At 52.9% G+C, this 13,966-nt stretch overlaps 7 protein-coding genes across 7 annotated transcripts; 2 read left to right on the top strand and 5 right to left on the bottom strand.

Annotated features, from left to right (window-relative positions):
- Positions 1–3,442: 3,442 nt before the first annotated feature.
- Positions 3,443–4,645, top strand: N7498_006705 (uncharacterized protein; the record flags this gene model as incomplete). Its single annotated transcript, XM_058453767.1, has 2 exons — positions 3,443–4,217; positions 4,272–4,645. The coding sequence occupies 2 exons, from the start codon at positions 3,443–3,445 to the stop codon at positions 4,643–4,645; spliced, it is 1,149 nt and encodes a 382-aa protein (XP_058307958.1).
- Positions 4,646–5,006: 361 nt separating this feature from the next.
- On the bottom strand, positions 5,007–5,756 carry N7498_006704 (putative secretory component protein shr3; the record flags this gene model as incomplete). Its single annotated transcript, XM_058453766.1, has 2 exons — positions 5,693–5,756; positions 5,007–5,605 (listed from the first exon to the last, which is right to left on the bottom strand). Exons 1-2 carry the CDS (start codon positions 5,736–5,738, stop codon positions 5,007–5,009), a joined length of 645 nt encoding a protein of 214 aa, XP_058307957.1. The 5' UTR covers positions 5,739–5,756.
- Positions 5,757–6,018: 262 nt separating this feature from the next.
- Positions 6,019–8,423, bottom strand: rim8 (pH response protein PalF; the record flags this gene model as incomplete). The annotated part of the gene is made up of 2 exons (XM_058453765.1): positions 6,019–7,896; positions 7,959–8,423. 2 exons carry the CDS (start codon positions 8,421–8,423, stop codon positions 6,019–6,021), a joined length of 2,343 nt encoding a protein of 780 aa, XP_058307956.1.
- A 795-nt stretch (positions 8,424–9,218) lies between these two features.
- N7498_006702 (putative GAJ protein) lies at positions 9,219–9,971 on the bottom strand (the record flags this gene model as incomplete). Its single annotated transcript, XM_058453764.1, has 2 exons — positions 9,219–9,860; positions 9,969–9,971. The coding sequence occupies 2 exons, from the start codon at positions 9,969–9,971 to the stop codon at positions 9,219–9,221; spliced, it is 645 nt and encodes a 214-aa protein (XP_058307955.1).
- A 463-nt stretch (positions 9,972–10,434) lies between these two features.
- N7498_006701 (uncharacterized protein) lies at positions 10,435–11,570 on the bottom strand (the record flags this gene model as incomplete). Its single annotated transcript, XM_058453763.1, has 2 exons — positions 10,435–11,174; positions 11,222–11,570. 2 exons carry the CDS (start codon positions 11,568–11,570, stop codon positions 10,435–10,437), a joined length of 1,089 nt encoding a protein of 362 aa, XP_058307954.1.
- Positions 11,571–11,712: 142 nt separating this feature from the next.
- N7498_006700 (WD repeat protein) lies at positions 11,713–13,228 on the top strand (the record flags this gene model as incomplete). Its single annotated transcript, XM_058453762.1, has 2 exons — positions 11,713–11,963; positions 12,013–13,228. 2 exons carry the CDS (start codon positions 11,713–11,715, stop codon positions 13,226–13,228), a joined length of 1,467 nt encoding a protein of 488 aa, XP_058307953.1.
- Positions 13,229–13,343: 115 nt separating this feature from the next.
- Positions 13,344–13,781, bottom strand: N7498_006699 (uncharacterized protein; the record flags this gene model as incomplete). The annotated part of the gene is made up of 1 exon (XM_058453761.1): positions 13,344–13,781. One exon carries the CDS (start codon positions 13,779–13,781, stop codon positions 13,344–13,346), a length of 438 nt encoding a protein of 145 aa, XP_058307952.1.
- Between the last annotated feature and the right edge of the window lie 185 nt (positions 13,782–13,966).

Below are 13,966 nucleotides of genomic sequence, written 5' to 3'. Positions count from 1 at the left end.
GACTCGAAGGATCGGAAGTGTTGTGCGGCTCCGTAAACAAATGCCCACGAACATGCGTTTACAATGGCTTACATGATTACATGAGGTACCTCTCAAGACGGCTTGATGACAGATTACCATCTGTTGGTTTGTCTACAGATACGTATTCCTGTGCTATTGCCAATTTCTCCATACCCATCAAAAATTACTCGCCTCGTATCTTCTGCATCACAGTTTCAGCGAGCCTCGGAAAATTACATCGTTTTGTTACGACGTATCACTGTTTATTACCAGACATCCGCCCCTAGGTAAAAACGTCTCGTGTTGACCCGACTTGGAGGATTCGTCTCCTGATCTTTTTTAGTCTTTCTAGCCCTTGTTTACTAATTCAAATGTAGAATTATTTGGCGAGGTACACGATGCGTTTTTTTTTTTAAATAAAACTCCATCTAAGCTTGTGCGGATGGAAATGGTGGCCTAACGTTTCACGGTCTTTCATCTTTACCCTCCTTGTTTTCGGTTTCCCTCGTATTGATACGAAGTATATTGGAGATCCTTCACCCGCACGATTACATTCGTTTCCTATCACAAACCCTTCAAAGCGGTCACTTCTGGAAGTCGAGTGATGAGCTCTGCTAAAACTGACCACTAAGCGTACCCGGAGGTGCTCCGCGTTCTTAACCAGAGAAGACCTGCACCCCCTGGAACGTATGACATGGGCTAGGGGTGAAATCCTAGACATCATTAAGCGCCGGCGCTATCCCGTAACCGTAATAGTTTGACGCATGGACTCTCCAGGAATTCATTTCTGGGGTCATGGTTGGCTTCTTGATTCTCGGGACCCACTGTGGAGTTGGAAGTTAAACTGCCCGAGTGATTTGTTTGGTGTAACGTGGCAGCCGATCAATGTTCATCTGTGATTCGAGTTATGTATCCTGGCCACACTCCTGCGGGCAGGAAGTCCATGACACCACATGATTTGCTGTATCTAAAACTGACGCCCAAACAAAGATCAATGATCTTCCATTTCTGTCGGGTCTTTATGGACTTTCGGAGGTACCGAGATCAAAGGACTGTACATATTAGTACCGTCGTTATTTTTATCCCAGTCGTCACCCTTGTAGCTGCAGTAGTGTGAAGACTCTTTTATTAGATGCCCATCCGGGCTGCAGCATCTGGAACGGTCCCATTTTCTAGCCAATCCCGATCGCATAATAACCGCCCAGGGCTGCATCCACGCCACAATTTGTGCATCTGTGAGAACGGATCATAGAGCAGGCGCATGGAGCAATACACCCTTGTTCCAGCAGCTCGGTATCACCCAAGGGGCCTCTGGGTAGAGCGATCTCATTCTAATTTCGCTATGCTCTAAATCACGTGGAACCAATGGACAAAGAGTACCCTAAAAAATTGAGTTGTTATTTTTAGAACATGGATTTCAAAATGCCAATGCTTTTCTTGAAATCATCATATATCAGAATCTGGCTATGGCTTGATTATTATAGTGCAGTCATGAAGCAGAAAATTTCCTGCAACATTCTTCATTTATTCCATGAGATCCGATTGCGATCTCCTTTAGCCTCTCGTTTCTCGCTATATCTGAACTAACCTTGAAATACAACCGATGATCGACCTTCGCTTCCCATACGACTCGGTCCCCTTCTTTTTACTCTATGGGCCGCTCAAAGCGCCAATCTGGGAGAAATCTGTCATCAGCCCCGATGTCAAGCCATCGAAAAGCGTTACGCTCTGGCGTGATCCTAGGCATCAAAAATATCTCTGGCGAGCGTCCGTTCTCAACTCACTACTGGTCTAATCTAGCTCCACAGCTCCAATAATAGAATTCGATGAAGCTATATACTTTGTTGACTGCCCCTGCATCCAATATTTACCCCTCATCTGCTGAAAAGATCTGTCGCGCCGGCGCAATGGGTCCATGTGGATAGCTATTCATGAAGAACGGTACCACGCTCTGCGCGTCGTGCGACGTCCGGTGGCCGCCATTGGTCTATCGTTGCTCAACGGTCACATTTCAAAAGGCTCACGCTGCTATACTTAGCAAACTTCGAGCGGGGAGGTGGTCAAGATGGGCCGTACTCCGCTCTGCAGCCCTAAGATAGGCCGTGATGTCGATCGTCATGCTTTGGAATTGCCCAATGATTGTTCATCATTGCTTACTTCTGGCAAGGTCTCTTCCAAAATAATTGACTTCCCGACCGTCAGCCCAATATCCCTGAAGCTAGACTGGCATTCTATGGCCGGTTGGTCTCTAAACAATGTGACAACTCCACACCCTGGGGCCCATCTTTTCCCAGATTGTTCATTTTCCTACCGATATACTCCTATATTTATACTTAGTACGTATATCACCCGCCTGAAAGCTGGTTTTGTCTAATTATTGTATCATACAGTACGATACTCGTTATCATTCGGGTCGGACGAGACTTCTTCATGCAAAATCTCGGTTTAACTAAGAGACCCATCTGCAATGTACTCCACTTCTTTACGGTTGTGGATGAGAGTGTGCGACTATCATGATGCGCTTCTGCGCCGCTATGAGCCGATGAAACAACCAATAAACCATCCAAGGTTGGGTTCAGGGTCTTGATTCAGCCGTGCTACAGAGAACCTGCGCGTCTAGCGTTGCTCGTCAACTCCAGCGCTTCACGCAATTTTTTGAAAGACGAATGTTTGTGAATTTTTGTTTAACGGGTATGTCTACAAAGTTTTCAAAGGACGAGAATGACACTTGAAGTCGAGTTACCTGGTATGTCCTGATCTTCTGAGGTTGCCGGTGTTATCATTATGCATAGATGGTGCAGGTGTGATAATCGACGGTGGATATTAATAGAATCCATCTAATGCACGCGGTGCGGGGTGTATCACACACCATGTGCTAACCCAAAACCAGGGCCAACTTCTTTGATTTTTGGCTCGCGATGTTAGGAACTCATTCAGGAGTCCTTGTTTAATTCTTGGTGTATCAAATTAGATAGGTATCTATAGATTAATGCCGTTGTAGGGAGTGTAAAGAAGGCCCTTGGTGACTTGAACGCCTCACTGTATACGTTCTATAATTAGAGGTGGGGTGGGAAACACAAAGCCCGTGACGCGACTGATCGTCCAGTTCTAAGCCCCTGTTTGAGTCAACGAATGAACGTAGCAAAGAACAGGCCACCTCTCCCAAGGCGGCTAAAGGACAAGTATCTGAAACGAGAAGGGACGATGTAATATTAATCAAAGTGGGAATGCAGTGGCCGAATCCCGTGATCGACCCGCTTCTTCAGATCTTCCCTCGCTGAGCGCGCGTTCTTACTCTCCCACTCAGCCCGGCCGTCTCTACGTGCCCCATACTTCCTCGACCGGTGCGTCACCCTAGGCCTTCAGTGTCCTGAGTCCCCGAATCTGCATCCCGTGCGGTCCCGAAGTCCGATTCTCCTTTTTTATTACTCCCTGCACCGTTATGGCACAAGCCCCGCCCACCTTCACGCCGGACAGCGAATTTGCCGAGCTTGAAACACCGCGTGGTCCTAAAGGCGGCAGTCTATCTATCACCGCACTGGCCCGTTTCGAATTTGAGGCTGGCAAGGGCAATGACGGCACTAAGATCTTGATGGTCGAATGGGAGGACGATGACCTGACTCGATCCAATACCGAAGGGTCCTGGCATGTTTCTTGGGCAGGGAAGACTACTGTTCTCCCTGCTGATGAACGGCCAAGTGACAGTACCCGTCGCTTCTACCTTTTACTTCCACCCAATGTTACCATCCCGCCTGTCATTACGCTGTCCTACGAACCGACTGCCATTACAAAAGACAGCACGCCATCTTCCAAGGCCCGCGAAACCCTGCAACTGAATCCGCTTCCGGCGATCTTCCCACCTGAACTGGGTGCAACGGGTCGCGCGGCCGGCAAGAAGGGCGTGCTTCACACAATCTGGGCAAAGAAGCGACTGCGTGTCCTGGACGATGAAATCCGCGACGAATGCCTGAAGAATGTCGAAGGAATTGCGCTGCAAATGGCCATGCAAGAAAAGGAATGGATCGAAGCCAAGTTCGGAGTTACTGCGCACGGCGACGGTGAAAGTGTTGCCAGCAGCCACGATTCCTCAACATCGAACTCCATGTACCCAACCGGACCAGCTACACCCGTGTCGCCGATCAGCGGCCGGAAATTGTCAGACAAGCTGAAGGGGTTGAAGCTGCAGACCAGCGAGAGGGACTTGGCAGCCAAAGACCGTAAGTTGGCAGATAGAACTTGACCTTGTACTTCAACTTATCAAGAATCATCAGGTTCACCTGCGGCACACCTTCTTTCTCCTCAATCGCCTGATGTTGCAGTCTCGTCCTTCAGCTCGTTCCGTAGCATCTCCAATCGAGCACCACACTCCATGCTGACACCGGACACCAACCCGACCCCGACTCCAAGCTCTACCTTGAAGCCCTCCGGTCTTGAGAATCCCAGACCCGTTGCGCTGCACCCACCCGAGTCCCTGCAGGAAGTTCAGCAAAACAGCGGCCCGGGCGGATTTGCACCCATGACCTCGATGAACTCGATGAGCTCACTTGCACGCACCTCAAGCGCCGAATCGGGCGAAGATCTCTTCGCGAAAGCTCTGAGCCCCCGTTCACCAGATCTCCCCCGGAGTCCATTTTCATTCGCTTAACGTCATCCACGGTGACGACATTTATTACGATTTGCCTCATGATTCCCCTTCTGCGGTGCGACGACACATTTGACCACTGATCACCCATTGACGAACCATCATTGACCATTACACCACATCTCATACGAAACGGAGCATCACGAAACTGCATTCTCATTCATATTTCGTACAGAATATGCCATCATAGTGAGCCATAAGGATCATGTGTACATAGACGAAACATCCTTGACGTCCTTGAGACTGTAATCGCAAAACACAAATTAAAAAAAAAAAAAAAGTAACAAATTCCACTACGGCGTAGACATAATGTGGTCGGCACGGTAAGAAGTACGTCGAGTACGACTAGCCGGTGAAGACCAATCTAATTGCTCTTCTTACGCTGGCTTGCCTGGCGACCAGGCTTCGACGAACCTGAGGCAGTAGCCTCAGCCTCGTCCTTATCACTCTTCTTACCCTTGGCCAGGGACTCGAACTCCTGCGCATCCTTGCGCTCGGCATACCATTGACCAGCCTGGAGAACGAGGATACCAACGAGCACAAGAGCAAGGATGGTATTACTAGCGGCGAGGACCTTGAGCGAGTCCTCGCGACCGAGGATCTGGTCCTTATCTTCCGGATTCGCGGCGAGGTCGTTACCGTACTGGCCCGCGGAGGCGAGACGGAGACCCTTGACGATGTTGGCGATGTAGACCGTGACGCCGCACATGTAGAGGACCAGGGAGGCGCCGTCGAAGAGCATGTTTGATTCGGAGGGGCGGTAGAGCTTGGAGACTAGGCCTGCAAGGCCGAGGAAGATTACGATGTGGAGGATGCGCGGGATGAGCGGGGGTGAGGCGTGGAGGAAGCGGAGGTGCGCTTCCAGGTAGTCATAGTGCGAGGCCGGGGTTGGTACGGTGGACCAGAGGATTGGGTAGTCGTAGGGGAAGAGGGAGAAGATGATGCCCAGGAAGAAGCACGTTGCTGGTAGACGTTAGTGGTTGTCTTGAGGTTCGGGTTCTACGTGGCCGCAGGTTTTCGCGTGGACCTCAATGGCCGGGGGAGACTTACGGCATACGATCAGGAAGGTCGCGAACGACCCGTTCAGAAGAGCCATGGCGAGGGATGTGAGGGGAAGTGGAGGAGGAAAGAGAAACAGGGGGAACAGGAAAGAGGAGGTTTATCGCTAAGCGGGCGCCAAGCCCTGGGGTCCGTCGGAGATTAAGTTTACAAACGTTTGTCATATCAACACGTTGCTGATTTGCGGAGAAAAATATACGATTATGGTACATTGTAGTCAACGCCTTGCCCCGCCAAGTCGTAAATATGCGAGTGGTATCTTCCCATCCCCCCAATGCAAAACAAAAAAATGTACAATCAGAATTAACTCCCAAGGATCATCGCTGGTACCGAGGTAGAGACTCGTCCGCATGCGCTGTGCCACCGACCAATTGATCGTCTTCTTCGAAGGGGGGCGCACTAGGACCTTCGCCAGACTCGTTGGGCTCTTCAGGAGGAGGTGCACTGGGTGCGCTGGCCTCGAACATGAGTCGCTGTCGCTCCAGCTCTTGTTTGTCTTCACTTGGAGCAGAAGGCTCGCTGGGCCCGGCGCCATGGCCATTCACGACGATGGTCTGCAAGGATTCTTCAGACCGCACGTGGTGTGGGACCCCGTTCGTGCCTGGCGAATGTACATGCTCGTAATCTTGTAGATGGTGATCGTCGGGCAGGACTGGCGCGGTCGGCACCTCGACTTCGGCATTGGACGGTCCTGCCTCACCCTCACCTGGAGGTTGGCTGGGTAGAAGAGCTTCTTCATGTTGTCGTACTCGAGTCTTCTCATCCTCCGGCTCTTCCACTTCGGGATGTGCCGCCATAGGGCCGACGGGTGGGAACGGCTGCGTGTAGTCCTCGGGGTACTCGGACCAGGGCTCATCGGGGAGCCCGTAGTCGTAGTCGTAGTCGTACTCCTCATGCGGGCCGTATTCGCCGTATTCGCCGTATTCGCCATATTCGCCGTGTGCATTCGGCATCAGGCTCGCTTCGGGCCATTCCTCTCCATCCACAGGATTCACAATGATCGAGGGTGTCGGGTGAGGTTCATTCACCGTTGACTCGGTCCCATTAGATAGTGTGCGCTCGGTGTTTGTTTGACCCCGTTGTGAATCATGAGTGCCCACGACGACTTCAAACGCTACCGAAATGACGCCCTTCTCCCGGCGAACCTGATCTGTATCGAGAATGTTGCCAGCCCAATTGGCCGTAATGGCACTCCCGTTCGCATCCGCCGGGTTGAGAATCTGTCCGCTTGGCGAGAATGTGCTGCCGCCGGAGACCATGTTGAAGCGCGGAATAAAGCGATCTGGAGACGTGATTTTGCCCCGAAGATCAACCACGATTTCGACGTAGTAACGGAAATTGATCATGGCGCCAGGCACACGAGTGATGGTGGGGAATGCATCCTCGGGGACTCGAATCGATGTCTTGACCACGGCGGTCATATTGATTGGGTCCACGATCAGCGGCGCAAAGGTCTGCGACAGATCTTTGCGGAACGTGCTGCTGGTTCGACTGGTTCCCAAAGTCAATCCTCCGAGTCCAGTCCGCGAGCGTGGATAACAGTCCTCGTAGACTGGTTTCTTTCCGACACCCTTTCCGGCACCCGTGGGACCAACTGGGATAGCGGGATGGAGATCAATGCGGCCCTGCCGATATAGCGTGATGATAATTCCCTGCGCGCTGCGCACTTGTTTCGAATGGTTGATTGTGACCTTGATAGGTAGAGTATCTCCCGGAAGCACGCCTGCGCGCAGAACCTCGGCCTTTGTGGTGATGGTCTTGTCCGAGATGGAAGGGGTCGCACTGCGACATTCACTGTTGCGTCCTCCGGTACTCGTCGAAGAGCTGGGGTCGCTATGGATCTGAAAGCTCTGGCTGCTTTCACTGGGTCGACTCGAGGAGCTGACGTTGCTCGGAGACGGACTCAGCGGCGGACGGCTATCCACCGAGGCCGCAACGCCGCTGACTGGGGTATCTATGGAGGAGGTGTCGGGTGCTGCGGTGGCATCGGAGCTTGTTGATTTCGCTTTTGCTTTTGTTCTGGAACGTTTCGATACGGGTTCGAGCGTAACGATACGGGCTTTGGGGGGCGGGAACGGTGCGATATCGATGTTTTCTAAAAGGTTGACTCGTCGTCGGCATGTGAGGGTAGGATTAATGGTGGTCGGTCGGGTGAGAGTGGAGGTTAGGGAATAAGAGATAGTGCCTCGTTCGAACTAGATAGTCACAAGTCAGAAAATGATGGCCGTAGCACACGTAGGGAGAGAGAGAAGCGCACATTAATACTGCTGGGGAGCGCGTAGGGAGGAAGGCCCATCTCGAAGCGGAATTTGTAGATGCCTTCCTTGAGGCGCCCATCGCCGCAAAGAACGACTTCATCCTCGAACAAAGTGGCTAGTCCATTGCCCATATATTCCGCGCCTCGCCGGCCGCGTCCCGGGCCAAGAAATCCCAGGTCGGGAGTAGTTTCCCCAGTGGGAACCGCGTTCTTGAACACCTTGACATAACCATGGAGACAGACCACAACGTGTGTAATGCGCACCGGTCGGACGACGGTCACGAGAACCGCGCCTTTGATCACGTCGCCGGGGAAGTAAGATCGCCATGGATCGTCGAGGTCGATGTAATAGTCGGTGACGCTTCGATTTCGATGGCCCAGGGGGGAACGAAACTTGGACAGGAAGGAGTTGCGATTCCGACTGACCGGCGAGGGAGAAGGCTTGGAGGGAGGACTAGAGGACATGGCACACTGCCGCCGTTTACCGCATCTATACAAGGCGGCGTGGACGTAAGGAAGGGGGGAAATCGCGGAGGGGGAGCGGAGGCCGCAATGGTCGAGATGAGAGGCGGCTGGAGTGGCAGTAGTAGCGGGGGCGATGGGATGGTCGGACAAGGGCGAACAGGCAGAAGGGCCTACGTCAAATAGGTCCAATCGAGCGGCAGGTCGCGTCCTGGTCCGGGGGGAATCAGAGCAAGACGAGTCGACACGGTCCGAATCCAAACACCACGGAGAAGACAGCGGAGAGGAATCCCCGAGGGTCCAGCGAGAGCGTTAGGAATTATGCTCGATAGCCACTGAACCACATTGTTTCTCTGCGACACACCGAAGCGCAGGGGGAGGACCGGGGATGAGGAGATGCCCAGAGTTGGCCCCCGCCAGGAACTCGCGTGGATCAGGGCGCAGGCCTAGAAGGGCAGATCTCGGTGGGGCTTGGAGGCCAAGGAAGGGCGAGAAATGGTGAGATAAACGACGGACGGGGAGGAATGTGAGAGTGGCGTAAAAGACGTGGGAGAGAGGAGGGGGGGGAAGGACGGTCTGATAAGCCCAAGTTTGAGCCCCGACTTTTGGGCGGAGAAGGAGGTGTGACTTTCGATTCGCGTGCGACAAGTCAAGCTTCTCTTGGGCTAAGCTAAGCCCCTTTGTGGACATCCACCATGACTATCACTTTCCGTGTTTCATCTGCTGACCGGGGCTGTAGGACTATGACTCTTCGATTCTGTTATTGTTCCATAATGCTAAGCTTTCTTGGATACGGTCTCAGAGCTCGCGCAGACCCTCCCCATCCACGTATTCGTCTCCGTAGCATTCGCGCTGCACCGCTGCGACAATGTCCCCGTCCCCGTTCGCTAATCGGCGCATGTACTCCTCCAGAATGTAGACGTTATCCGTCCACTGCATCGCCTGCTGTCGGAACTCCGTGATTTCCTGCTGTAACTGCCGCCCACTTCTACTGGTGTCGGGCTGTTGGACTGCACGCAATCCGTTCACCTCGGCCTCAACCTCGGCCTTCTTCTCTGCAAGTGCCTCACGTTCGCCGTCACGCCCGGCGTCGTCGGCCTCCTCCTGGCGCCGCGTGGATGCAGCGGCCAGAGCCGCCTCAGCATCGGAACACGATTTCCGGGTCTTCTCCACCTCCGTCCTCACCCGGGCCAATTGTCGCTCGCGTTCGTGTTTTTCATCACTCTCGAAGCACCAGTACCAGTTGCCGCTGCCGATCTTCTCAACTCGTAGTTTGTCCTCGTCCAGTAGGGCCTGGATGTATTCTTTGACCTGGATGCCGGGAATAGAGGCCACACTCGACAACGTCTTTTCCAGGTCCTTCAGGGTGTGACAGGTACCCGTACTGCGGAGGTGGGTCAGAATGAGCTTCTGTTTCTCGCTTTTGGACAATTTGGGCGCCTGGTCGAAAGACGCGTCAGTGGCCTCGTCTTGGGCTCGCGCCCGCGTTCACCACACTTCAAACTCTCCGGTGACTCAGAACCTCACTGTCTGCATTGGGCCACGTACCATGATCTTTGGCGCCCTCGGGTCCACTGAGGCGTTCGTGGTGCGGTTCACCTCGGGTTGTAGAAGCTTAGCAATCAGCCTTACCCATTCAGGAAAGCATGGGAGAAATAAACATTGGACTGTGGAGAGGTGGAGGTGAAGTGTTTGAGCATTTATAGTCGACCACGACGTAAAAGGCAGCGTCTCACTCTGCAGTCGTCTCACTTTGCTCACTTTGCTCACGCTCGCGCTACCCAAGGCTATCGAACCACGTTTCGTCCACCTCTTATCAGATTTGATCGGTGCTTTATGATTTGTATTGGTATTCATAGTATTTACAGGAAAGCAAGGCTAGGCTAAATGCAACATGAGCAGCTGTGCTCTTGGGGTATATGGTCAACTTCCAGCGCCAGGTCAATAATCAAGTTGGGGTATCATTTCCGTCCATGGGTAATCTATCCCATCAGATTCCAACCCATCAACACGTCTATTCCTTTGTCTTCCTCTTCTTAGAACGTTTGGTCTTATCGGGGTTGGTGGAAGACCTGGGGCGTTTGGGCGGTTTAGAAGCGTCGGCATCAGCTTTGATGGATTGACCATCCGTATCCGTGCCCTCTTCCGTGCCTTTTTCCATGCCCTCTTCATCATTGGGTTTGGTCTTTGGCTTCCTCTTCCGTGTTCGGATAAACCGCACCCTGTCTCCGTAAACCACAACGCGGTAGTTCTCACGAACAAGCTTATCGGTCCTGCGTCGTTTCTTGCCTCGGAACCACCATTCAAGACCGTCGATGCGTTTGTTCTCCTCGGCTTCTGGCACTGCTGCCCGCAGCATGGTGATGTCTCCCTTCTCATCGATTGCCTCTTTGCTCAGCTCTTCCATTAAAATGCCGAATGCAAGCAGGGCTGACTCGTCCATGCTGACAAAGGCACGGTGTACCTTACCAGGCGTGTGTATGTATTTGTCAGATGCATAGGCGTGGAGGGCAGTGAGAAGATCGTTGTCGGGGAATTTGTTTTTGGGATATTTCATCTTCTGGTTCGCGGGGTTATCCGGGGACAGCTTGTCAGCCTTCAAGTACGGTTCTCCCTTCAGCCTGTTGTTCCAGTGAACCGGTCTTTTGAAGAGAACCTCTTCTGGGGCGCAGGTTCGTTGCCCTGAAGATTCGGTATCCCGGTACTTGGAGGCACGTGGTTGGTTTTTATGGAACCCATGAGGGCCGACGCGACCTGTATCTGTTAGATTAGGTCCAGTGGAGATATAATGGGGCTCATACGGGCAATAACATCATAGAGGGTGGCCCTGCGCCTTCGTTTTTTCTTCGGTTCGGTTTCGGGCAGCACGAACTGGACTTTGGCCTTCTTAGGAGAACCTTTGACCGGAGGGGATGGGAAGCGCGGCGGATTTTGCAACAGTTCCCCTAGTGTCGGCTTTCGGTATGCTTGCGGCCCTGGCAGCTGCGCCTGTTTATGCTGCTCTTGCCCCTGCTGCTGTTGCTGTTGCTGTTGCTGCTTTGGTTGCTTCCGTTGCGGCTTTGGCTTCCGCTCAACTTTTCCCTTTGGCTTCCTCGGGGTCTCGTCTGGTGGTTTTAGAAACTTGCCTTCCAAGAAGTTCCTCGACGTCATCTTCCAGGGGTGTGAGAAACTGTGGTCGAGAGAGAAGTGTCGAGGAATAAATTCCCCAATGCGCCGGCACAACGTTGATCCGATGAAGTCACACTGCTCCTCTTCGCGTTCTTTGCTCTACGAACGCAGAGCTGATGAATGAATGAATTCCTATCTGCTCAACAGAGCCCTCGGGTCTGTCACTCCGAATGCATTCCATGTCGCCCAAACCTCTCGGCTAGTTCACCATCTCGAGCCTGCGCCGGGGATTCGCTTCTCCAGCCGCAGGGCGGCACCGACCCGATCCCATAATGACGCGACAGCATTGGATCAGGAGCTCGATCCTATAGCGGAGGTCTTTGCACACAAATCTGGTGTCAAGTGCCTTGCAATCGATCAATTCGAAGGTCGATAGTATGTGGAACCTCTAACCTGATCTATGATCATCGTCTAACAAGAGAAGTATGATCTCCGGAGGCGCAGACCCATCCATTCATCTCTGGGACCTCGAAAGCAGAGGCTCAGAACTCGAACATGTCCATCGATCCTGCGCGACAGTTCGCAAATCCTCACATGCCGATGCGCATACACACGCCATCACATCTCTCTCGATCTACCCGTTTGACCCTGTCCCGTCGACCATATTCTCGACTTCTCACGATGGCACCTTGAAGCTCTCTGCGTTGCAATCTCCCGCAATTACACCGGTCCACACCTTCAATCTCGATTGCACACCATATGCGCACTCGTTTTCTTCCCAGCCCGGGTCAACTCTACTTGTCGCAGTCGCCACATCCGAGCAATCGGTTCGGCTCGTGGATTTACGATCAGGACTCTCCACACAGGGCTTGCCAGGGCATAATGATGCTGTGCTTTCAGTCGCCTGGGCACCACACCGACCATATCTGCTCGCGTCGGGTTCAGTCGACAACCGGGTAATCATCTTCGATGTACGGCGTGGTGGACACAACGCGGCTATAGCCACACTGGACATGGATGACCCAGTCGGGCTCGTGGATCCAAACTCCGGATCTACACCAGAGTCATACACAAGCCGTCCAGCGTTTTCCCGTCATGCCCGTGCACATAACGGTGCCGTAACTGGAGTGCGATGGACGTCGAGTGGCAGTCACATAGTGACCACGGGACAGGATTCACGCATCAGGGTCTGGGATGCAGCGACGGGTGCAAACACCTTGGTTCATTTCGGACCCCGAGTACGCAACAGTGCTACGTCCCACCTAGCGGAGCGGGCTCCTCTACTGGTCCCAAAAAGTTGTATGGGTTCTGGGCAAGAGACATTGCTATGGCCGAACTTCAACGAGCAAGACGACCGGGGCGAGATATTCATGTTTGAACTCCGGGAGGGAACGTTTATTAAGCGCCTCCGGGTCCCAGGGCTCATGGGTTCGCAATCAGCACGGGGCCGATCGAGTGCACTCAGTGCTGCACGGATCAACGATCTAGTCTGGCGCGGCAATGGAGCTTCAGGGGAAGGAATAGAAATGTTCTCCGCCCACGGTGACGGGACCATTCGTACCTGGGTATCCCGAGAGCCGGACGGAGAGCCAACTGAGGAAGAAGAGGCTGAAATGGCCGACCGCAAGAGGAAGCGAGATGTTCTAGAAGAAGTCTACCAGGGGTTCATTGCCCCTGCACCATCTAGAGGTTTTACATGAGACTAAACGGTATACGACAAAACAAAACAAATGTCAATGATAACTGCCAAATCTTCCATTTAATTTAATTTATCGTTATTTTCATCATGACGCATGACTTCATCTCAAATCCTCATTACGCATTGCGGGACTGATGCTCTCCAATCTTCTCCCCCGCATCCTCATCCTCCTTCGCATAGCGATCAAAAGCACTCCGGTTATGGCTGTGATGCTTGATATCCCTCGGATCACCGTCGCCACCGGGAATATTTGATCCCATGTACGCACGCTTGGACTCGGCGGACGCATTCATGGTGTTACCGGTTCCCGTGATGACCTCGCCGGTCTGACCGACGTCACGGGTCGAGCGAGGCAGGTCGGTGGCATTGTCCGCAGCGAAGGCGGTTGATGGCTCGGCGAGGCCGTCGTTGTCGAAGCCGAAGTGCTCGGCGCGTTGGTCGGGGCGCGGGACTGAGGGGATGGTGTTCATTTTGCCGGCGTCGTTGGGCATATTTGTGCCTTTGGCGGCCATTTCGGAGAGGCTGCCTCCTTGGTGGGGATCTTGTCGGACCATTGTGTGTGGTTTTGATGTGAAATGTAAGATGGTAGATCTGGTTGTCTGAAGGTTCGATCTTGGAAAACAAGAATTGTAGGGCAAAAAGTGTTATTTGATTAATGTTCAGAGTGTCCTCAGATTCATATTTCTTTTATATCCATTTCAGATGCCGATGTAATACTTGTTCTACGTTTTGTGCTGAT

This window comes from Penicillium cinerascens (assembly GCF_028974065.1).
Source record: "Penicillium cinerascens strain IBT 15544 chromosome Unknown contig_6_segment0_segment0, whole genome shotgun sequence".
Taxonomy (NCBI): Eukaryota; Fungi; Ascomycota; class Eurotiomycetes; order Eurotiales; family Aspergillaceae; genus Penicillium; species Penicillium cinerascens.
Note: the sequence above shows the minus strand (reverse complement) of the source record. Positions and strands in the feature narration are given on the sequence as shown.